This window comes from Poecilia latipinna, unplaced genomic scaffold (assembly GCF_001443285.1).
Source record: "Poecilia latipinna isolate Pla-1442-1.1 unplaced genomic scaffold, P_latipinna-1.0 Scaffold599, whole genome shotgun sequence".
Taxonomy (NCBI): domain Eukaryota; kingdom Metazoa; phylum Chordata; class Actinopteri; order Cyprinodontiformes; family Poeciliidae; genus Poecilia; species Poecilia latipinna.
Window position 1 is genome coordinate 329885 of NW_015113215.1, and position 24369 is coordinate 354253.

General features: G+C 39.4%; 3 protein-coding genes across 6 annotated transcripts in view; all 3 read right to left on the bottom strand.

Moving 5' to 3' along the window:
* Positions 1-12645: 12645 nt before the first annotated feature.
* On the bottom strand, positions 12646-14992 carry LOC106953736 (phospholipase A2 inhibitor-like). The gene is made up of 2 exons (XM_015042705.1): positions 14814-14992; positions 12646-14740 (listed from the first exon to the last, which is right to left on the bottom strand). The coding sequence occupies exon 2, from the start codon at positions 14723-14725 to the stop codon at positions 13715-13717; it is 1011 nt and encodes a 336-aa protein (XP_014898191.1). The 5' UTR covers positions 14726-14740; positions 14814-14992; the 3' UTR covers positions 12646-13714.
* A 1556-nt stretch (positions 14993-16548) lies between these two features.
* LOC106953738 (leucine-rich alpha-2-glycoprotein-like) lies at positions 16549-18973 on the bottom strand. Its single transcript, XM_015042709.1, has 2 exons — positions 18510-18973; positions 16549-18369 (listed from the first exon to the last, which is right to left on the bottom strand). Exon 2 carries the CDS (start codon positions 18365-18367, stop codon positions 17363-17365), a length of 1005 nt encoding a protein of 334 aa, XP_014898195.1. The 5' UTR covers positions 18368-18369; positions 18510-18973; the 3' UTR covers positions 16549-17362.
* A 1645-nt stretch (positions 18974-20618) lies between these two features.
* LOC106953737 (rho-associated protein kinase 2-like) overlaps positions 20619-24369 on the bottom strand; it is a 44904-nt gene continuing 41153 nt past the window's right edge. For 2 of the 4 annotated variants that reach the window (XM_015042706.1, XM_015042708.1), the window contains 5 exons: positions 23841-23919; positions 23455-23719; positions 22989-23265; positions 21607-21688; positions 20619-21162 (listed from right to left, as the gene is read on the bottom strand). In XM_015042706.1, the coding sequence (XP_014898192.1) occupies positions 21622-21688; positions 22989-23265; positions 23455-23719; positions 23841-23919 (688 nt within the window). In that variant the 3' untranslated portion in view covers positions 20619-21162; positions 21607-21621. Of the gene's footprint in view, positions 21163-21606; positions 21689-21882; positions 21975-22988; positions 23266-23454; positions 23720-23840; positions 23920-24369 lie in introns of all 4 variants that reach the window. The other 2 variants (XR_001426249.1, XM_015042707.1) reach the window with 2 other exon arrangements.

The following is a 24369-nucleotide window of genomic DNA, read 5'->3' on the forward strand; positions in this document are numbered from 1 at the left end:
TATAAACAAATAAATATATGCATATAGTTGAAGCTCTATGGATTCTTTTCAAGAAATGATACACTGACATGATCAATATGTGTGCACAAAAATGGCACAATAACACTGCTTAACATTTTTAGTGGGATTGCCATCAATTTTCTTAAAGACATTTTAATAATTGTTCATTCAAAAAAGATTAGACATAAGTGCATCTGGGAATGTCATAATGTACCGTATTTTTCGGACTATAAGCCGCTACTTTTTTTCCCACACTTTGGGAAAAAATAGCCCGGTGCGGCTTTTCTGTGGATTTTTCTTCAACTGCCAGGGGCCTCTTTAGCAGAAAGTGAATCATTGGAAGTTAAAATTGGAAATCAAAGAAGAAACCGCTGATTTTCATTTAGAACAAGCACATGCTAGCAGCAGGCGCGACTGAGAAATGTTTTCACACTCATATCCCCTCATCATGGAAACAACACGAAGAAGTTCATATGATGCCGCTTTTAAGTTGAAGGCTACCAATGTGGAAGTACAGATCGATAGCTGCTGCACGTAAGGTTGGCGTGAACGAATCCCTGGTTCGGCTTTGGAGACGAAGGGCTGCGTCCTTAATAGCAGATTTATTAAGAAAACCGAGGGCGGCGGAGATACCAGCGGCTTTTTGCCAGATGTGGCTTATAAATGTACGTTTCGGTAAATATATACAAAAATAATTGATCGGCTATCTATCTATCTATCTATCTATCTATCTATCTATCTATCTATCTATCTATCTATCTATCTATCTATCTATCTATCTATCTATCTATCTACTGCTGATCTTAGCTTTCTTGACTTTTTATTTTATCTGTGGTCTAATGCATCCAGTTGAATAATTATTTCTTCACAAGAATTACATTAAAATAACTTTAGTTTCTTTGAGAAAAATCGCTGCCTTTCAAGTGTTAAAAATGTAGCATCACAGGCACATACATGACAATGGTGAACCCCCCCAAGCCAACAACTAAAGTAGATAACATGTTTAAGATCAATTTATTATTATTTAGAGAATAAGATGCAGGACATTACTGCTCTACCAGTGACGAGGTTTGTGAATATGTCACTTCTACAACATGTCAATTTGGAAAAGAGAAACTTCTCCACCACCTCCTCCTCTGTGATGTTCTCAACTGAGCTCTAAGTCTTCTGTTCTGCAGCCTGAAAGCGAGAACATGAAGGTGGTCAGGAGGGAAGGGGACTGTTCAGACTGTCCACCCACTCACATCTTTTACTCCACAGCTATCTCCTCTGGCCAGCAGCAGATTCACACATGTCAAAGCCAGAGAAGAGGGCCTTTGTTGGCGCTGACAGGTGAAGGGAGGAATGTGAAAAGCATCCATTGTGCAACGGCACAATGCTCCCCTCACAGCAGATGCACATGCAAATACACACGTGTACCGTCAAGTTCAAATTTAGATCCACAATCGCATGTGTGTCCAAACATCACTCCTCTCCTGTCCGCCGCCTACCCACATCAGCAGACAAATGATTGCACTCACCCAAATCCAGCCCTGTTTCGTCTTTACACTTGCAGTCACGTGTGATGTGCTCTGCAGTGACCTGCCGTGATCTGCCAGCTATTCACAAGTTTTAACACCCACATGTTGCTCGTTCGTTGCATTCTGTGGGTGTTTGAGACAAGCAACAACAGATAAAAATGCTCATTATCCCCTCACCAAAAAACAGATATATTAACTTAACCAACCAACAGCTTTCCTCTTGAAAACAGCTGATTTAAAATGAAGCTTGTCTAAACTAAAATCTAGAAGAGACTCCAATCATTTTTAGCATCTCTGTTGGCATAAATGGAGTCATTATGGCCCCTTTTCTGAATTACTTTATTATATTCTGATGTTTAATGTGATACTTTTCTTCACAATGGGTAAAACTGCCATGCCAGTAAATAATTGTTTTTAATAAAGTCACTTTTATGCCATAATTATTCCCACTTTGCTATTGCTTCTTGCAACCCTGTACCTGCCATGACAGCACTTCTTTGTCCCCTATTGAACTTCACAAGGTTGGAGAATACATTAAAAATGTCTCGGTATTTCAAATAGCAAACGACGCTATGTGATTATAATGTTCCCGAGGCCCACAGTAGCACAGTTCCTCTACCATGCTTAACACTGGCCGAGGAGCTTGTCCACAAATTTATTGTTTGATTCACGTAAAACAAAACTACGTGCTGGTTGCTATAAAGCTCAGCCTTGGTCTCATCTGACTTTGATTGTCAGCTGTCTTGGCAAAAATATTTAAAGGTGAAAGAAAACATCTAGTTGTGAGCTTGATCCAATGATGCTGTCCATCAGAGTGGGAGACCCACAGCCAAAGACAACCTGAGACAAATATGTTCCCTAACATGACCTTGCAGCAGTGATTTCTGGGAAAATTGTTCAGGACTGCTGCTGCAGAAGTGTAGATTCTTGTGCTCTCTTGGCCAGCCACAGGAGCTTCCACTGCTGTCTGCCTCCTTCCTCTATCCCTGTTTTCAGCATCCGACTCTAATAATAAACACGTCAACACTTGGAACCTGCTGTCAGATTAATCGATGGACTGATATGTCTGTTAGATCTGTCGGACAACATTTTGCTGAGGCAACAAGTCATACTGATTGACATCTTCTGTTGCGGAGTGTCACAGAAGTTGTGAGACGTTCCAGGTCTGTATGAATTTTTAGAATCGTTATGCAATTATTTGCGAGACTTAAAGGTTGCAGTTTTACACCGACAATGAGCTAAAGAATGGGTGAAAAACAGGAGCATCTGGAAAAGACTGACTGAAATAAGGTGGTTATACTGAAGGGAGGAAAATACTGTAAAGCAAAACAGGCTTAGCGAATAACAATAGATTGTGGCAGCATGAAGCTGGACTGAACTACACCAACTGACTCTGCAGGAAATGGGGAAACTAATTAAACACAAGTAAGTGCCATAAAAACAAAGTTAAATCTAAAACACATAACTCCAAACATAATAATCAGAACATTGAACTGAGAGTTTTCACTAAGTTTTCCACCTTTCTCTAACAGTTAACAATGAGTTAAAGGTAAAGGTCATTTTATCTAGATAGCACATTTTCAGCAACAAGGCAGTTCAGAGTGCTTATGAGTAACATAAAAATGTTGCATGAGTCCAAAAAGAGATGAGCTGCATGTACTTTTCAAGGTTTTGTGTTAAAAAAAAAATCAAAAACAATAATTTCTCAATGTGAGTTGAGTAAGTGAATAAGTTTGCTCAACTTAAAGGTTTACATAATTGTTTTCAGCACAAGATTATACACGTGGTCCTAAAAAGGCAGTTTGAGAAGCAAATAACACAGGCACCTAATTTGTATAGATTTATGACTATTATTGTTATATCTTGCAATAATTCCAGCAAAAAATACACAGAATTATTCCGATCCCCCGGCTTTTTCATAGCTCTCAATGGGTTCCTGACTCCCTGCTTTAAACATCTATTTTAGTGCTTACTGTCAGTGTTTACATTAGCCCGCCTCAGATTTTCATCAACAGCTGCATGCAGAGAAGGCTGATAGCAGTCATCTGCAGTGCATGCATGTCATGTTTGTTCAGTTCGACGCCGCCGTGGGAACAATCCCGCGTTACCGCCCGGCGTCAAGCCCGTGTGATTCTGTACATAAACACTCAGGCCGAACCTTTTGTACGCTTTCAGAGCAGATTTACTGTGCGCTCCAAGCAGATGGAGGGGGTGTCACCAGGAGAGCTGGTGTTGGTCAGCTTTCAGGAAATCAGTGCGACTCCTGAAATGTCACGTTATGTCCAGTCGAGCCTCGGGGCTGATTGTTGAGTGTTGACGTGGCCGGTTTTGAGTGTCACCCAACAGTTTCGATGACAGCGCGGAAGCACAGACTTGTCTCCCTCTTCCCTTCTCCCTCGACCTTTTAGTAGGGGGAGATTGTCAACACCTGTTCCCCTTCTAAAAATAGGGAAACCCCTGTGCACAAATGAACGGACACAGACAAACTCAGACAAATCATGTTGCAGAGTGGTACTCTTTTTTTTTTTTTGCCGTAGGGGAAAGACTCATCTCACCAGTTTATTTCAACAAACTTGAATTTTATCATATCGTCAAGAGATAAAACCTGCATTTTTATCCTGCTGGAGTAAGAATGCATGTGCAAAATGCCATGGCTTAGCAGCCTGCCTCTCGGAGGCATTTCTTCATTCAAGAGATATTTACAGTTGCCGGAGAGGGAAAAGGTAATCTCCCTGATGTCAGATTCTGAAGACGACAAAAAATAAAAATCATATTCCGGGAGATGTTGTTGTTGCTTTAACAAGGAGTGTTTTAAATGCATGCGTAGGTGAGCCCCGGAGCACTTCAATTCAGAAGGCGACCTGCATCAAAATTGCCTGACAATAATTACACAGATTAAATATGACCTTCTGTGAAGCGGTAGGAGGAGATGCACCTAACCCAGAAAAACACATCTCTCCAAAGTGGATTCACATTTCTCTCGTCGCCTTTCACCTGATCAATTTTAGAGCTCCTACCTTTCAGAATGTTCTCTTGGAAAATCTTCCGCTTATCTGCCTGTGGCGTTTCAAATGTGCAGATGAAAAAAAAAATGCATGAAATTTATTTAACCTAATGCATCTGCCGGTGGAAGCTCTAATATTTTGGATCCCTTGCTACTTGTAATTCAAGATGTTGTTCTAAAGGATTAAACATCGCAACAAACGAAATGTAATAAATTGAGTTAAAAGGGTTCATGCCCGTTTGACTTTTGCACATTTTGCCAAACCACAAAAAAGGTTCAATGAATTTCATTGGGATTTTAGATGATAGATCAGCCCAAAATAATGCATAACAGAGGAAGGAAAATACATGGTTTTCCATTTTTATGACAAATAAAAACCATTTGGCATGGATATGTGTTCAGCCCCTTTTATCTGATACCCCTGAGTTAAATCCACTGTGAGAAATTGCCTTGTCATTTAACTTTTTGACCTACTTTTAATAAGCTTAGTTAACTACTGTATGTAATCTTTTGCACTTGGATGTTTTTTAAGGGTATCAAAATGAGGGGGCGGGAAAGGCAAATGCAAACCACACATATAGATTACATTTGCGCTCAACTTTTTCTTGCCCGACCACAAGCAAATAACTAAACTTATTCGAATGTGTTAAGGTTTTTGCTTCTAATGTGAAAATATGTCAATTTGAAGGAGTACTTTTGCAAGGCTGACAGACCAATGTTAGTTAGCAGCAGAATTAATTTTTTTTTTTCTTTTGGTAAAGTTCAAAACCTACCTGGATTTATAATGGAGCCAATAAAACTGAATGATAGATACAACTTTCTATGTGAGAATGATTTGCATGCAGAGATGCTCTCGGATGTATTTTTCATTTTAGGCAATAACTCAGTTCCGCAGGGAGCCGAATGTGGCCTTGAGAACGGTTAAATTCAACATGTAGACACTTTGAGTAATACTTAGGAGTGCACTGAGAATATTCCAGTGGTGGTGTATCATATTGTCAGTTTTTTTTATTACATGGTAATTTACATTAATGCTTAGAGAATATTGCTGCTAGGAAACATGCAATGCAGGAAACAAAGAAGGATAATGTCTAGAGTTGCACTTGGTCCGAGTCTAGTCTCAGTATCCCGAGGTTTGCTGGGGAAGTTATGGTCTCATTTGTTCTGGTTGTTAACCGCTTTTGTGGGGATTTTCTTTTTTACATGAAAAAGAAGCTGAGCGCCTCTGGGCCATCACAGTGAATGCTGGTGAGTCTCACGGAGGCAATGTGGTCTTATCACCGTGAAAACATCCACACGCTCAACGACACCTGTTCTCTGCTGATAATGACAAGTAAAAGCTGAGCAGATTCACACCAGAACCTTTCTTCTGATGCATGTAAATCAAATCACAGGTAGCAATGTGGCTGTTATGAACTAATTAGTTTAATCCGTTATCCTTTTCTGTGGTATTTAATCGGTTTCGTAAATTATAGTTCATCAAGTCTAACATGGAAGGATTTGTTTTCAATTCACATGCACAGTCGGGGTCGTTAAATAATTGTTACTGCTTATTGTTCATGATTATATTAGTTTTATTCAGTACATTGAATAACTATAAAAATGAAGTATTGAAAGTGTAATAGCTTTCTCATACTAATGGAACCTTATTACACTTCATGTTTGGGGGGGCTTATGGAGGCTTGAAGCTCCATAATCTATTCAGAATCTATTCAGAAACATTTTAATACTTTATGTGTCTTGGTGAACGTAGCTTGTCGTGAAAATTCTAATTTAAGAAATTTTGACTTTTACATTTAATTATTACAAAAACTTCACATTAACTTTGCCTTGATCTGAACAAGCCTCTATGTCACTGTTAAATCCCCACAGCATGATGCTGCCACCACCATGCTTCACCGTGGAGGCAGTGGGTTTGAATTGATGTTCAATATTAGCTCCTCAACACACACCTTGATTTGCGTGCAGGTCAAAAGTCATCAACGACAAGTCAAAGTGCATGTGCGTGTCACGTTTCAGATTCAAAACCTTCACTTTTCTCTTCACACTGCAAAATCCCAAAATGTTAATGTTTGTGGTTATAATGTGTCAACATGTAGAAAAAAAAAAAAAATCAAGAGGTATGACTAGTTTTGCAAGGCACCGTATGTGAAGACCCTGAGCCCAGAGCTCACTGAAAAGATTATAAATTATAGCTGCCTCGGGATTGACTGTGATTCCTCCAAAGGACAAGAATGTTCCTGGGGACCAGACAGTTAAAAGTCAGACCTTGAAATGAACTGAACAGTCTGGAAACCGTCTGCATTAACAATGAGAAGATGAAGAGTCCTCCGGAGTTTTATCTAGTTATGCTTAATTCCCAGCTCCTCCTCTCGTCGGCAGAAATTCCCAGTGGGTATTTTTTTTAAATCTTTTCCCTCAGCAAAATGGTCCCTTTGAAAGTAGAAATTGGAGAAATAAAGTAAAAACCATTTTAATTCAACTCACTATTGGCTTCATATTAACGTGTAATCTCTTCTTTGCATTCCATTTCACTTGGCTGACATTGCAGAGTCCTCTGGAAATAAACCAAACTCCAATCCAGCAAGTATGCGTACGCCACGTTTGATTTAAAATTCAGGACCTTTAAATATTTATTCTCATTGTGTCCCTCTTTTCGGTGCGTCACTCAGGGTTTGGCTCGTCAGTCTTGTGTTTTGTGCTCTATGCATCGCCGTTGTGCAGAGCTCCTTTGATCAAGCCTTGCGAGGACAGGTCGCTTCAAATAACTTTGTTCAAAGCCAAAGCTGGTTAAAGCCGCCTGAGTTTATTTGGAAATCAATCGGTCCCTTTCTGGGTTTTCTTAGCAAATGGATTTAATTAGCGTTATAAACAGTAGCATGAAAGGCAGGGCTTTCCAGCTTTGTAGAGCTTGTATTGTGAGGAGCTAAAACAGCTGTCTGTTGTTAAAGTCGTGGTGTTTGCCCTTCACTGAAAGACTTTAAAAACAGCTACAGAGGGCATATTTTAATTAATCTTCTATGCAGTAATAGCCCTGTGCCACTTCGTTTTTTTTTTGTTTTTTGTAAAGGACATCCAACTATTGAAACTGGTCTTGCGAGACCAAACCTGATGGAACTGATATGTACACTTATGACCCCTGTTCTTCAGAGACAAAATACTTTGATGAAGTAAATCATTATCCTGATTCGAAAATTACAATTAGATCAGGCTTGTATTATATAAAAATCAGGTTTAGCGACAGCAATACCTCAGTCACCTGTCCTCTGAGACTCGTCTCTCTCACAAGAGAGTTCACACATGCATTTTTTTAATGTGTGAAAACATGACGGTTGGCAATATGGAAATGTGCAGCCTTGGGCTTGTAACTACTTGAGCTAATGTGGAGGAATGTTTTAAAACTAGATGCGAATGTGCTATATTCGTCTCATAATAAATGAAGCCCTCTCAGCTCAGGAGACTGATTCTTGCATCAACTCCTCACATTTAATAGTTACATAAGACAGGAGAGGAAATGCATGCAAAAATAGGAGTTGTGAAATTAGGTCACTTGCTATGGAAAAAATAATTTCATGAAATGAACAAGTACATTTTCACAGAAACTTGTTGCATGCAGTCTCTGTAGGACATGCATTTGCTTGCGTTCTTGCTGAGACTTAACAGGAGGAGCCGTCACATTTGTCTGATAGTTTCATCTTCATGTCACTCCAGTTTGAGTTTGATCAAAAGGATAATCCTGCACACATGGGATCATTAAACATTGATGCAGGCTGCAGGAAGGTAACAAATTGTTTTGTATAAATTACCGGTGTTCTAAATTTATGAAAAAATACTGGTAAATATAAATTTGCTTGCTTACAATTGTGATTGCTTTTAAAAATCCTAATAATCAAGAGAACAAGCAACTGAAATTAGCTTTCTCTGGACTCGGCCTTAGACACAGAGGTGTAACTCATCGAAGCTTGAAGTGCTCGACACTGACAGTTGACGTGGTTCAGGCATCTGTTAAGGACCCGCTCCTTTTAGAGTTTAAACAAGTAGGTCCTAATAGGAGATGGAGACTAAGAACCCACTAGAGGAGCTATTGGCCTGGACATGGGATCCCCCAAAATCAGCTGAGGAGTTGTCATTTGGAGTGGGATTTTCCTCAAGTACCTGTTAACTCCTATGGTGGATGGACATATGAACTTCCTTTTCCATGCTAAAGTAAGGACATCCTTGGCATACAGAAGCTTGTCCTAACCTTAAACCTTCATAAGTTGTTTATAAAATCTTCCAGCAGTTGTTTTTTTCCCCATCCAATTGGATTCAAGCTTGACCTCATAAACAGCTGTACTGACCTCCTCTCACAGCGTATTAATGACACATGATATGCGTTAGCAGCCCTGACCTTTCTGAACATGCTGCGAACACGTTTCAGTAGCTACCCGGGACCTCAGCGTGACTCTACACCAGCCACAACAATAACAGGTGAAAGTCCTGTTGCAGACACTGCAGAAAGCCTCTTGGGACGTAAAGAAAATCGGAAAAAAAAATAGTACAAGCAGACATGACAATTTACAGAAGCGTATTCAACAAGTCGCAGTGGATATACAAAACGTCAAATGGCGATGAAATGTGTTGTCTTTGTGCCTGGAGGTAATAAAATCCTTTGGAACATTTGTCTCTTCTGTTGGGGGTCACTGCATTTGATTACAGACGAAAACCAATGGGGAAGTAAATCTGCCACAGCTTGGAAGAAAACCAAGTGGCACAAGGAAAGTAGTGAAATAATTCCTTGGACAAATTTCAGCGGGACTCATTTCACTCACCACAGGAGGACATATTTATTTACAAAAGCAGCTCCAGTCAAGGAGAACAGAAGGACTTTGAAGAGGAAGAAAAAGTCTGACATTTTTAAACAGGCGATGAACTGCTCAGTCGAAGAGATTTACAGTTTTTCAAGCTGAACCCCGAGGTGGATGGTGTAGAGTGAAATTATCCCTAAGTAAAATTAACAATATAGTTTTACTTATATAGTAGTAAACAATTTGTAGTAAAAGATATTCTTCAATACTTTGATGACATAATCTTTCGATCTTCTCATCCTGAAGATTGACAAGGAGAAGGAGTCTGTGATATTTCAAAAAGTAAAAGTAAATCACAAATGGAATAATTGACCAAATTTTGGTAATATTTTCGATAATTTTTAGGAGATGTTTTAATTTACTGAGCACAACAATTTCTCCCAAAAATTTTTTTTTAATATGATTTACTAATAGAATTTTGTTTTCAGATTTTGCACACATCGTTTCCAGTGTGATAAACATTTTCAGAGGTTGGTGCCCTGAGGTTTTTCTTTCAGAAAAGAAACCCAATTTGACTGAACTAATCCTCTACACAAAACCAGGTCAGTGTTTTTGTTTAAAATGAGCACTTTAAGCACGCTCTACATTTAAAAAAGAAAATCGTTATTATGTGCACCCGCATTCAATTGTTGTCGTAAATTGCATGTCTAGATATATGTTCTGGTCTGTAAACACCTGTCTCTTTGAATTTTGCCTCTCAGGTTTCAACAACACTTTATTCCATCAGGAAAATGGCCTCAGTTTGTGGTAAACTATTAAGCTTAACGTCCATCAAGTGACCTCTGTTCTCCTTGCCTATAACAAGATAATGCACAGACGCATTACCACATGTCTACCTCAAGTGTGTTGTTATGTGGAGTGGAGATTTATGAGCCGGGGAATGAGATTTGGAACATTTCTGAAAGATTATGATGAATGAAGATGCATTTGAAAGCACGTGATCATCCCTCGCCCCACACTGTCCTTTAGCTATATATCGATTAGATGTGCAAGCAGCAAAATCTGTGGGATAAACCCGTGTGTGTGGGGGTGTGTGTGTGTGTGTGTGTGTGTGTGTGTTCGCAGGCGTGGGCGAAAAGCTTTTGAAGATTGATAAAAGGCTTCGCTGGAATGTTTTACAGGGCATTAAGTTTCATGATAATAGCCTCAAATTTCTAAAAGCAGAAGCAGTGTGACTTTCTTCACCCACCAGGAGAAAAGCTTTTAATGAGTCTAACAACCGCTTTTCTTATTGTAGACTTAGACAAACGTTAAAAGGTTAGTGTGACTAAAGAAATGTCAACGATGAAGAGAAAAATGGGCACTGCAGCAGATAAAAAAGGCCTTTTATTCTTGTAGGTGTTCTTTATTTTATATATATGTTATAGTTTGGGGATTTTCTTTTAAACTGTTATCAAATGAAGTACATAGAGTTTGTCTAGGCCAATTAGTGTGTTACGTCTGTCCATCCATAACCCCAAATGTGAGAGCCCTTTTTGCCTAAGCTTTAAAAATCACAAGAGGTTGCTTAAAATATTTGACCACAAACCGTGATATTCCGTCAAGAAGCTGCATCATCTTCAATTTTAACATATTCTGTTCACATAAACCAATGTTTTGACATCTAATATACTTTTGATGTGACATACAAAAGCTCCTGTAACACTGTGTCTTATTTTGCCTCACTGGCGTATCTAAAGATCCCTTTTTTGCTCTGCACTCAGTGTATGAGTGTCCTCTAGTGGCTGAGTTGTTATAATCTGAATTAGTTAAGAAATAGTTCTAAGCCCCCATGTCAAGCTATTTAGACTGTCAGTGAAGAAAAACTGGATCTAATTTCATCAGTGTAGACTGAGACTCTGCAAGGCGCTATGTGTCATTCAGTAATATTTCCAGTTGAGGTTGCCGCATTAAGTAACATTGTACAAATTTCAGTGGATGTCACTGGATGTGAGGTATGTGTTGGGTCAGTAAGTGGCAAAGCTGCTCTTCTCTCCCTCCTCGCTCTCTGCTGGGCTACAGCTAGTTCTCCACATCAGAGGCCAACATGAATGATCAGGCTAGTAAGCATGGCAACCAAAGACGATGCATAAATAATTTTTCTGTAATTGTAAGTTGCTTTTCCGCCATAAACACATTGAGCAGCGTCTAAACGAGGGTGACTGACAGTGCTAAGACCTTCCTCCTGGCTCTGATTGGTTGTTTCTGACCGGAAGCTGATGGTGATAGCTTTAACAAATATGTAAAGAAAAAAACAAACAAACAACACACTGTTTATAAAAGTTAAATGCAGCAGTTTGAGCAGCTCCAGTCAACTGATCCAGCATTATACTCCATGTACCTGGTTCCTGTTTGTAAGTTTTTGTTCAGTTTTTTTTTTTTTTTTTCATTAAAGTCTGCTCTCCATTTGGGTCTAATGATCAGACCAAAAATCATGACACAAATTTGATTAAATATAAGTAAAGCCAAATGTCTGGCTTTAGAAAAGGCGTTTCATTTTACTGATGATTTGTCATCTTGCAGAGAGGAAACCTGATACACTCACTATAATCAATAAAGAAAAAACTGCTAACATCAATGTTGTGTTGTAAATTGTCTAATATATCCTAATGAGCAGCTATCAGATATAATAATATCTGCGTTACTACAACTTGAAACCAGAAAATGCCTGAAAACCGTATCAGTAGTAAACACCGAACGGCAGCATGCCGGCCAGAAAACACAACACCTACTAATCATTGCCGTTTCTCCAAGAAACGCTGTGTTGTCCATTTAAATATGTCCAAGCCTTGGGGTTTGGAGAAGCACAAACAGATTAAATGTCCCACCTAAAAGGAAGCAGGAGTTATAAAGAAAGAGGAGAAGACTCACTTTCCTCAAAACAGATGCTCGAGCCCCGAGGGGCTTCTAATAAAAGAGAATTAGGATTCGAACCATTCGGCTCATTTCCTCTACCTTTAACATTCAGGATGCAATTCAAGCAAACATAAAGGAAGACATACATCAAACGTCTCAAGTTCTGTTTCCCGCCTTTTGGGGAACACCTATGAGAGAGGTTTAATTTTCATAAGTACCAGCATCCAGAGGCTGCCATGATTCATGTTTTAGAAGAGTTATACATTAGAGCCCAGCACACCTCAGTGCGATCGAGGCTCCAGGACCAGAGTGTGTGGGCACAGCGATGGTACACACAAATACAACGCGATAAAGGAAAACAGCCAAAGAAAAAAGAAAGAAGTAGATATTTAAACACATCCAGCAGAGGTCAGTTTCAAGACTCGGCCATTTTTATTGCCCACACACCCACGCCCACGTACTGAACATCATTAAAAACAAAAGGGCACCCCTGAAACAATGTAGCAATCTGCGATGCAGCCGACTGAGACAGGTTTGTTGCTGAAAAGGCTGCGCTGCACGAATCTTACAAGAGAAAAGCCTTCATTTTCACGCAGTTCTTCACCCATAAAAATGTGGGATTTGATTGCAGTTTCTGTCCGGTATTTTTAGTTCCTGTGTTTGAACACTGCAATTACTCAGTTTTTCAACAGGAGGTTGGTTTTGGCAGGCATAGAATAAATGGGAAGCTTTCATACTTTTATTTTTACAACCAGATCGATTCTGTAAATGGAAGGCAACATATAAGTCGATTTTTGAAAATATTTGCTAATAAAATTGTGCAAACATTTTTGTTTAGATCTTTTTACAATGGCACGGCTCAATGAAGTTCAGTGTGACTAATTCCCTTTTGAAGCAAATGTCAATAACCTCTGCGTAATGTAGTTTTATGTAAGGATGCAAAAAAACAAACTGAGATGGCTGTAGTTCACATTCCTGTAGGACAACAACCCTAATCATAAAACCAGAGCTTCATTTTACAAAATATTAGAAGATATTTAATCAATAATTTGTGCCAAGGCTTGAAAATTGCTCACAGACACTCAAACTAGGCCAGAACAGTTTTGCAAAGAATTTGGAACCACATTAGTCTCTAGACATGCAACTCTGATCGAGACACTTCACTGAAGACTTGAGGCAGCAACACAGGTGGAAAATATTTCCACCCAGACTCAGGGGAGACAGCTTTCACTTCACAATGACGATCAGCATTTTTGTCTACTGCATAGAATCCACATAAAATACAGTGACGGTTTTGGTTGCAGCATAACAAAACGTGAAACAGTCTGAATATGTTTGCAAAGGCATTGTAAATTGATTCACCTCAAAGGTTCTAGAGAATTTGAAAATATTGGACCTTAAGAAAACACCTCAGGAGAACACAGCAATGTTTATCATTATTTATTTACTTGACGTGCAACCAAAAAAGGGAACAAAAGTCGAATATTTCCTTTTCTGCATTTTCTCATTCATTGTAATCTTACACCAAGCTGACTGTCAGTTAGAGACGACACTTGTCGATTTTTCAGTGCCTTTGGGTTATCGCAAGTCACCTCCGACTCAAAGAGAACATTTTGCCGATGGTTGGTGAGCCACCTCCACAAGTACTCCATCTTCCCATCACACTCCCAGGGGTTCCCCGTCAGGATTATCTGCACAGAGGGATTAACCCCATCCAGCAGGCCTGTGGGGAGGTGGCGAAGCTGATTCTGATTCAGCAGCAGAAGCTCAAGGTTTTGAAGTCTGTGTAGAAGGTTCACTGGCAGATCCTGAAGCTGATTCTCCTGCAGGTACAGGTATTTTAGTTGCAGATTATGAGCAAATAATTGAGGTTTAAGGGTTATTAATTTGTTCCCAGCCAGATTTAGCGTCTCCAGGTGATGCAGGTTCCTGAACACGTCGGCTTGCAACTCTTGAAGACTGTTGCCGTCCAGATCCAGGGTCTGCAGAAGGGGAAGTTTGTGAAGCAGAGCGGCCGAGAGGTTTGTCAGATGGTTACCGGACAAATCCAGATAGAGAAGGCTGCTGTTGCCAGAAAACCATGCAGGGTCGGCTTCTGGCAGCTGGTTGCTTTTCAGCACCAGGTTGCGAAGCGAGCTGTGACTGAACACGTTTGCGGGCAATTTAGCTAGCTTGTTTCCTGTGAGATCCAAAGTGTCCAAGTGGGATAAGGAGACCAATAGATCTGAGGAAAGGTTTGCCAGATTGGTGTGATAGAGCTGCAGCTTGTTTAGGAACGGCACAGCGCTCAGATCGCCGGCAGTGACGCTGCTGAGGTGTGTGCTTTGGATGGATATTAGTGTGGTGTTGGTAGGAAAACCAGTTCTAGGAAAATCTGTGAGGCCACCTTTGCTGCACACCACCTCAGCAGCTGAAGGCTCAAAAGAGCACGAGCATCGATCCGGACACGAGTGAGCACTTCTTCTATGGTAGTCAAATTCAGCTAGTGCAATGAAAGTGACAAGGAGCAACAACTTCATCTCTGCAGGGAAACTCTGGAAAACAAAATCACTTTAAGAACAAATCAACACTTTATTGTATAAATGGTTCTTGTTAATGTATGCCTACCTGAAAAGAGCAGCAGGAACTCGACTCCTTTCAAGTCTGGACTGTTTTTCACACAAGGCTGAGCATATTAGGGCAGTGAATCAGGATGAAATGTTGCAAAAGGCAAACAGAGCAGAGCAAATAAAGTGGTTACTGTTTTCTTGTACTTTGTAACAGCAACAATGTAGCTGTTAAAATCAATATCTTCTCCTTCCTGTCTTGCAAAAACCTTTTTAATTCATATATTATTGCAAAGGATTTTTTTTAAAACATGCATATAACTGAAAGGAGAAAATCCAAAACACGTCCAAGGCTGATTCACTTGTATGTTAATTATAAAAGAGACGTGTGGGAAGAGGTGATAATGACATGTCGCTTAAAGCCTTGCTACTATAGTCACATTCAATCCAGGGTTGAAATTCAACAACAAAAGACAAAATGGTCACATTCCTACCTTTTTATATTGTCAACATGTGAAATGTAATTTATTAATTGAAGCAGAAACGGGTGGGATTTTTTCTTTTTGTTGGATTTCAGAACTATCGTCAAGCACTTAGTATTGATAGAAACCCATCCAATACCATTTTATGGTCTTTGAAAAGTCTGAAAGAAAAACTAAAATCTCTCATAAAAAGGTTTTAAATGGGACCAATCGAAACCCAATCATGGCATGCTGAAACAATTGCTCAAAATTTTAATAGAAAAGGAACACGGCTAGATTCAAACGTTTGCACTAAACAAGTAGCTGCAAACTTTCCTAAACTATCTTTGCAAATTTCAGTCTAGTCCTGTCGAGCCTTTCTGAGAAGAGTCGAAGTCCAAAGCGACCAAACAACTCTCTGGAGTAAAGGCAAATGTAAAACGCAAACATTCAAATGTCTGCAAAAAGTTTTTTTTTTGTTTTTTTTTTTGGAAAGAAATTTTAAAATGTCCACAAGTCATCGTATTGCTTTGGTTGCATCTTTATCCATTTCCTTTAAAAAAAATAAAATAAAAATCTTCAGTGCTTGCATTAACAAATGATTAATGAATACATGTCCCTGCCCAAACAAAAACAAGCTAATGGGACATCTTAAACATTTAAATCTTATTGATATTGATAGAGATTTTTGGTATTATCATTTTGTTATTACTTTCAGTCTAATGTTATTGTGAAAGTGTTTCTTCCTTATGTGTGTATAAACTGACCTGGAGGTTACGACTGACTTTTGGTATTATCATTTTGTTATTACTTTAGTTCATATTCAGTCTTACTTTAGTTCATATTCAGTCTAATGTTAATCAGTATTATTGTGATTTTTAGTTTAAAGTGTTTTCTTCCTTATGTGTGTATAACTCTGTGTTTCCCAGACCTTAATTCTTATCAACCAGAATACCTCCTAACTGCCTGTGAGCAGTCGTATTTTGTCTCTTGTTTATCCTCCCTCTTTGTTGACAGTTTGACCTAGAGCTGAACTGGGCTCAGATATCACACCTGGAACTGAGTTGCTGGTTTGTTTAGGTTAGAAGTTTTACGACCTTTGTTGTTTTTTTCTGGCTGTTCTGCTTGACAATAAAACAGGGGCTCACGCGAAAGCAGACCAGAACTCTCTGTGAACGGCCTGTCAGGCAGTGGCGGAGAGTTCTCCTTTTGCAAAAGCTTTGTCTATAAAATTCATATACGTTGTCTGTGGTCTTTTTATATAGGTTCGAGAAAAATACCTATCAGATATAAAACATTTCTTAAAGGATAGCTACAGAATTAACAGTAAGTTTATTTTACTGAAATGTCAGAATGAGCCAAAATCTCCAATGCATCAGCAGATAACTTCTTGTTCAGATTAGGAAGCCCCAGTGGCTAAAGCTAACAGCTAACCCAAGAGGAAAAAAGACCAAACCAATCTTCTGCATCTCAAAACTGTCATTGTTAATTTAGTATGTTTTAAATAACTGTTATATTTGCACTTAAAAATAAAATGATATTCTGTTTTTGCACACCATCTTGGCCAACAAGAATTCAGTGCAATTTTATAAAGAAAACAATGGTTATTTACTTCAGAAAAGAAAGTTGGTGGTGCACCACCAATGACCTTCCAGTGTTTAAACATGCATGAAGAAAAAAAACATATAAAATAGTTCCAGAAGACATACAAAAAAAAAAAAAAAAAAAAAAATCTGGCAGATTTTTAAGATCAATGAAATGTTCACTTGAACAACTGTTAACTTTTTACATCTTTTTATTCTTATATTACAGATACAACATAACTGTAATATTAAAAAAAATATACACATTTTGTTTTCATTTAGGTTTCATATAAAAAGACTAATGGAATAGCACAACACTTCTATTTCCCAAGTAATCATTTTTTTATATGACCAACCAAACATGCTTTGATTGCACTGTCATAAACCGATGTGGCATTTCTGCGATTAGAGACATGTTAAGGACGTAGAACTTTGCTTCAGACGAGCCAATATCTTCAGCTTCTGTGAAATTAACAGCTTATACAATTTAAAAGGACCCCAGTCAAAAAAAAAAAAAAAAAAAAAATCATGAATTAGCCCTTTTATACACCTAATTACAGTCAGAATCAGGAAGGTTGAGACCCGATGTTCAGATCGTTTTCTGTAAGGGAAATTACCGAGCGCCCTGCGAGAGACTCGGGCAATGAACAGGTGATGTTGTCTGCCAACAAAACCTTCTTCTTGTTTCTCTGAAGCCACCTCCACAGGTACTCTGCTTCCCTGTCACAAAGTAGTGGGTTGACAGACAGGTCCAGTCCGCCTTCTTCAAGGGAGCTCAGCGAGTCAAGGAAACCTTTGGGGATGCGGCTGAGCTGGTTGTCATCCAGACTGAGATGTGCGAGTCTGGCGAGTCCGTGGAAGAGGTACTGTGGGAGTTTGGCGAGCTTGTTTTGAGAGAGCAACAGAGAAGTGAGGTTGTGTGTGAACTGGAAAACAGACGCATCCAAAGTCTCAAGCTTGTTGTTTTGCAGGTTTAGCCTCTCGAGTTTAGTCAGATGGTCCAGGGAGTTTGGTGGCATCTTTTCCAGTCGGTTGTTGGACAAGTCAATATTCTCTAGGTGAGGGAGCCTCTGAAGCAAACCAACTGGGATCTCTGTTAGATGATTTTCAGAGAGGTCCAACCAGGTCAAGCTGCTGTTATGAGGAAGCCACTTTGGATCTGCCTGCTTAATCTGATTGTTCTTAAGAACCAAGTTTCGAAGTGGAGCATCGCCAAAGACGTCTACAGGCAGATCACTCAGCTCGTTTCCGGTCAGATCCAACGTATGCAGCTGAGGAACTCCTCTGAGTAAATGAGACGAGAGGCTCTGAAGCTGGTTCCCATAAAGATGGAGCTCTTTCAGAAGTGGCGTTGCTTTGAGGTGGTGTTCCGATATGGAGGTGATGTTTGTCAGCTGAATTGTCAGCATGGTGGTGTTCTCTGGAAGACCCGCTGATGGATACTCCGTCAAAGGAACTTCACTACAAACGACCTCCACACTTGTGGGGTAGCATTTGCACAAAGCTGGACAGGAAAAACTGCCGTGGCAGAAGAATGCCAGGAAGAGAAAAGCAGCAACACAGAACTTCATCGCTAAAATAAAACAGAATGAGAACATGGCGGTTTAAATACCTGGAGAGATATTGCAAAATGAGTGATGGCAAATAAAACTTAAGAAATCTATTCTAGTTTTCACATGAAATTGCTCAGAAACAAACAAAAAAAAGACTTACTGCGGTATTCCGGTTAAGGATCAACTACTGTTCCAGTAATGGTCACTTGCAAATCCTGTGATCTAATCATTACTTATTGTGTAAATAATGAAATGTCCCTGCACAGTTACTTTTCAAGGCCATGCGCAGTTGCAACAGAGTTGCAGGGAAAGTCCAAACCCGTGAAAAGGAGTATTTTTCAGTCCGACTGAAAAATACTGAAAAGGTGCAGAAAAGGTCACACAGCAAGGGGGGAGATTTAAAATTAATCTGTCGGAAAACTGGTCATAACTGAGTCTTTCGGCAGGATAATGATCCAAAACAAATGGCCAAATCAAAAACACAAACTGTTAATCAGAATCAAATTGAAGCCTCTTTCATGGCCAAAGAAAACCTGAGAAGACGACGAGGGAAGACGCAGGAATCTGCATAATCTCTACAGATCGTCCAAATAGTAATTGTCAGAAATCCATTCCAGACTTTTCCAACATTGTGAAATCTAATAGAACTGGTGTCATATTGGAACAAGGTGGGGGGTTCAACAAATATTTCTCAATGTGGGATTTCTCTCCCCCCCCCTCCCCTCCACTGAATAAGCTAAAATTGTGGGATTCAGTAGAATAATGTCAGCTTCTTCTACTGCTTTAAAACAGTCATTCATTTTAAGGCTTTTATATGTCCAAGAAGGTTCAAATATTCAGGGAGGTTGTTTAAAAACAATATCACTAGCATTTTCTGCAGCTCTTATTTGTAATTTTTTTTTTCTTTTTTGCAAACATTGCTTTATACTTCTGAATGTTCTAACATAATTGCAGTTTTCTGTGCTTTTATTAAGCCTTTTACATAAAACATTTGAAATATTTGCATAGCTAATTGGATTCCATTTATTGCTCAGTAAGGCAATCAATGTTCCAATTTTGATTTATAAATCTGCAGTTTTTAGGTAAAAAGAAAACGTGTCCAGCTTCATGTCGAGAAACACTGAAACCAACGAAATGCAGAGTTGATCTCAGTTGAATAGAAACCGACTGGTTTAAAAATGCAGATGAAGAGAATTCATAATGAGGAGACAGTCGGCAGGTCGAGCAGGTTTCATCTGCTGGTAAGTTATCCAAATTGTGGAGTCACGCTCATATTTAAAACCTTTGACATGGGATAGGATTTTAGCATTTGGGAAACCTGGAGAACCATTACATTATAGATAGTGAGAGCCAGTTGGCTTTAGGGGTTCTGAAAGATTTACTTCAGACCAGCCCACTCAGTCCTCATGCACTTGAGAGATACAAACAGAAGCATCCTGGGAAATTTCACAAATAAAACAGCTGCTCTAAAATACATCATCAGATATCACTTAATGATATAATTTTATTTTCTTATGAAATTGGGTGGAAATCATAAGATGTTGTTGTCCAAGACAGCTTGAAATGCTACACATATTTTAAAGCATCTGATGCAGAAGAAGAGCATCACATCTTTTTAACTTATAAAAATTAAGTAAAAAAAAAACAATTGAAAGATGCATCATCCTTCTGCAGATCAACTGTCTGCCAAGTTTTCAACTAATAGCTCTCTGGGGTCAACAGTTTTTTTTTTGTTTTGTTTTTTTTTCCAGATTAAGCAAAATAAATAGACAAACTGTCTTTGTGACAGACAGACTTGTAGTAGACTGGTGTTAAAAAAGTGCAACATTTGGATTCATCATACATTTTTCTCAAATAACCACTTGACTCAAACTATCATACACGCACTCACCATTATCTGATGGAATATTTGACCACTATTCTTATCAGAAATGTCTGGGCTCATTTAAAGTGCCATAATTTAGATTTTTTTTTTTTTTACCAAATATATATTTGGATTCAGTGTCCTGATGTAACAACCACATCCAGGTTTCAACCTGAGGAAAAGACGAACTAAAATGATCAGAAACCACAGAGGCACACCGTGCTGGGACCAGCAGCAGAAACGTTTTTACCACATCGTGTTGTTCTTTGAATAAAATGTGTTGCATAAATGCTACATTTTTCTCCTTGTACAATTAACTGGCTCTTTATATCATGGACTCCCCATGAGATCCTCAAATATAAGTCATCAGGCTTTGAAGTAAAACACGAATACACAAAATGCATCCTTGCAAGTTTTGTATGTTGTCTTTTTAATGTCCTGAATATTGAGCTAAAAGAAGAAATACATTTCACATTATTCCGTAATGCTGTGATGGCTATATTTAGTGTGATAAAAACAAGTCCAGGACATTAAGGCTCAAAAAAAAAAAAAGGGTATAGGCCCTCCCTCTCTAAAACTCTGTTCATACATTTACAGGACACCCTGTATAATGTGCCACTACAAAACCCATACAAATGTAACAATCATGTAATATCAGCTGTGCTTTTAGTGTTCATAAAGAAGCAGAACATTTCACAAACGATTCTGAATGAGTCCATCGGTGAATATAAAAAAAAGGCAGTCTCATTATGAAGATGAGGTTGAGTTCCCCCTCATCAAAAATGACAAAAAACATCCCAGTTCTCATGACAACAGCCACTTAATCTGAATCTCTGTCATGCGTTTTGCTATTATTTTCAGGCTTTTTTTTTTCTTTTGTTCTGTACTTTTCATGTGCAGGCAACTGGGTCCAGACAATCCACATGGATGAAAACACAGCCGGGGTTAACTGGAAAAGAGAGATGCAGAAAAATAAGTAAATAAAAAAAAAACAACAGAATAATGTGAGAAAAACTTGAGATGCAACCAGCAGAGTGGCAAGAAATCAAAGGCAACGCCCACACGAAATCCACACATACAAAAACAAGGAAGCTACCCTGCATCTAAACCCATCAGGGCTGTAAAACACACACAAGAAAACAGACAAATCCAGGGATAGACCGTCTACATGTTTGCAATTGTGAGGATGTTGTCCCTTTGGTGAAGACTTGAAACATGCAGAAAACGACGCCTACAGGGTTTGCATAAATTCTCTAAGCTTAAAGTTACACACTGTAATGCTTGTTTTGCACTCGCCTGTTTAATTTAGGGATTACACAAAAACATGCTTCAGATGATAAATATGCCTCCTGGACTAGATTTTCACACGGTTCTCATGCAGAGGTGGAGTTACCCTCTGACTCTGATTTCAGAAGAGAATATCATCATCATCATCCATCGACCAACTCCAGTCTTTCAGGTCAAACTCAAGCAGCCTGAAACAATGAGGGTTCAGGGAATGACATTTTTTGTTGGTGGCAATACTTGCCACAGTCACCAGGGGGCAGTGTGGAGCAAGGACAAGCTTTTGGGTGACTGTGCATGTACATGCTGCTTGGTAAGTGTTAATTGGCATGGCAGCACAGCAACAAAGCAGGCGTTTGGGGCTCACCAGGCTTCTCCTACTTACAGTCTCCAAGTGTGAGAAATTTTAGAAATGTGAGGGTCAGAGGTGAGGAGTTCAGGGGTCAGTGGAGGATGATACGGAGCATAGGGCCAGTGCTGCAGGATGAAAGCCGGTTAGGGCGTGGTTGAGATGATCAAGCTTCAATACAGTACCCCCAAAAAATGTGATTAGTGACGCCAAAAGGTCAGGAATAAGTGTATTTTAGTGCCGCGTTCAGCGTTTTGCATGTGAAAATGACTCAGGAAGCCTGCTGAAAGCAGAAACACTCTGTCCCGGCAGCAGCTTTTTTATGGCACAATAAAAGAAGAAGAAAAAAGAAACTGGCACATTTTAACTACACAGAAGGAATGTTTGGACATATAATGCGTTTGCAAACGAAGATATTCATCGTTCTTACTCCGTCTGGAAATGTTTGGAATTTTATTTCAGTAGAACCAGAAGGGGGGAAGAAAGTATGGAAAATATTTTCACACTTTATTCCCCATCTCGTCGAAATGTGTCCTCTCTTTTGCCCTTGCTCCCTTCTTAATGTCCTATATTTATTCCTCTAGTCCAGTTCTGTGACCTTTTCTTATTTGTATACTTCCCTCCCTTCATTCTTGTATTTTCCTCCTTCTGCCCTTTTAACCTCGTGTCCTACATGTCTGTTTTCTATATTCTTTGTCCTTTTCTTTCTTGTATCAAATCTTATTCAATGTTGCCCCTGATATTTAATCGTTGCTTCCTTCCTCCCTTCTTTCCTCTGCTCATTTCATTCCTTGCATTTTTCCAATCTTTTCTTTCTCTCCTTACATCATTCTAACCTTTTTTATATCCTGGTCTTGAGTGCAGAATTTTCTTTATTCTTTCCTTTGTATTATTTCCATCCTCAATTGTGTTCTTTCATTGTGTCCTACCTACCTCCCTTCGTCCTTCATTCCTTCTCTTCCCCCTCAAATTTTTATTTCACATTTCTTTTCCCATGTTGTATTTCCAGAAATATCTGCCATGAATTTATAATTTACTTAAGTTCTTCTTATTCTAAAACTATGTGCTACTCTATGGTGGTCATTCACATAATTCCAGTTAATCAGATCAAAGTTGATGGCTATAATGTTTGTGCCCCTCACCTGGACTTGTCTGACGTCTGTGGCTGTCTGGTGGACGGGATTTTGATGGCGCGTCGGTGGGACAGGCGAGGCGAGTCCTTGGGGGAAGACTCTGGCGACACATGAGGAGAGGTGTGTGGCAGGGATTCACTGGGGCTTCTCCGTGATACCGGCGGAGGACTTAGTGTTGGGTTTTTCCTCGGGATGCGCTTGAGGAGGTGTTTGACCCAACGCTGCTGTTCCGTCTGGGAGCTGGTCAGCAGTAGTAGCTCTTTGGCAGTGGACATATCGTAGTTCACTAGGGAAGATTGACGATACGAAAAGATTCAAATTGAGATCAAGACTTGAGCTTTTTATGTTTTCTAACCAAGGTCTTTTCAGTCCAAGACTGGAAGAGAATTCTTCAAATTAATTGTTTGAAACTAGTTCAATGGGGATGACTACACAAAGATTTTCAAAAGAGCTTGTTAAAGGAGAGGAATGACACCTTTGCATGGAGCAATAACTTCTTCTTTCTTGTCCAGATGGTCTTTGTGGTACTTTGTATGGCAGCGGCGGCACTCGAGGGCCGCCGGAGGCTTGAAGACGTTCCACAGGGGCCGCACGCAAACCTCACAGCTGCAGGGCAAGTGGTACATGGCGCTGATGAACTCATGACCTTTGTGCATGATACAATTGGATCGTTCGTAAGGTGCGGGCTCCTCCCCGGCCTCCTGGTCGCGTTTGCTCTCACCCTCATTGGCATACAAGATCTGAAGGAAAACAGGGAGGCCATGAAATGTGGTGCAAAAAAAATAAATAAAAAGGATTTACTTGATGATAATATTATGCAAAAGATAAACCTGGATAGAAAGTTAAGAAATCAGAGAATACCTGGAATATTCTAGGGATTTCTTTGACGTCTGCTCGGTAACAGTCAGTTTGAGTGATGGGTCGAACGTGGAACAGCTTCCTGAAAGGAGGGAAGGAATCAAACAGTTAAGGAAAAATTCTCTGTCTTAATGTTCTGGTACTTATTAAGCAGAAATGGTGTTGGGAACCCAAAATGACACGACAGTTTAGCCTGATTTAATGTCAGACAGTAAAGATAAAGCAGTGTCAGTCAACTTGTTAACGAACACTTTCATAAAAGTGATTTATTTTCAGTCTCTGATCCTACAGAGACCAATTCCTGTAGAATCAGAAGTTGCACAAGAAACTTGCCAGAGCCAACTATAAAGTCCTGTGATGACATTTTGGAGAATATTTTACAGTTTGCTTAAAAAGTAAACCCGAGTGGACAGCAAGACCTCAGTAAAATGCCAGATGCATTTTTTTTTTTTTTTTTTTTTTTTTGGTGCGGGGTTTTGAAAAAATTTTGAGAGGTCACTAATTCCCTTACCACGGGGGGTTCAAACCCATT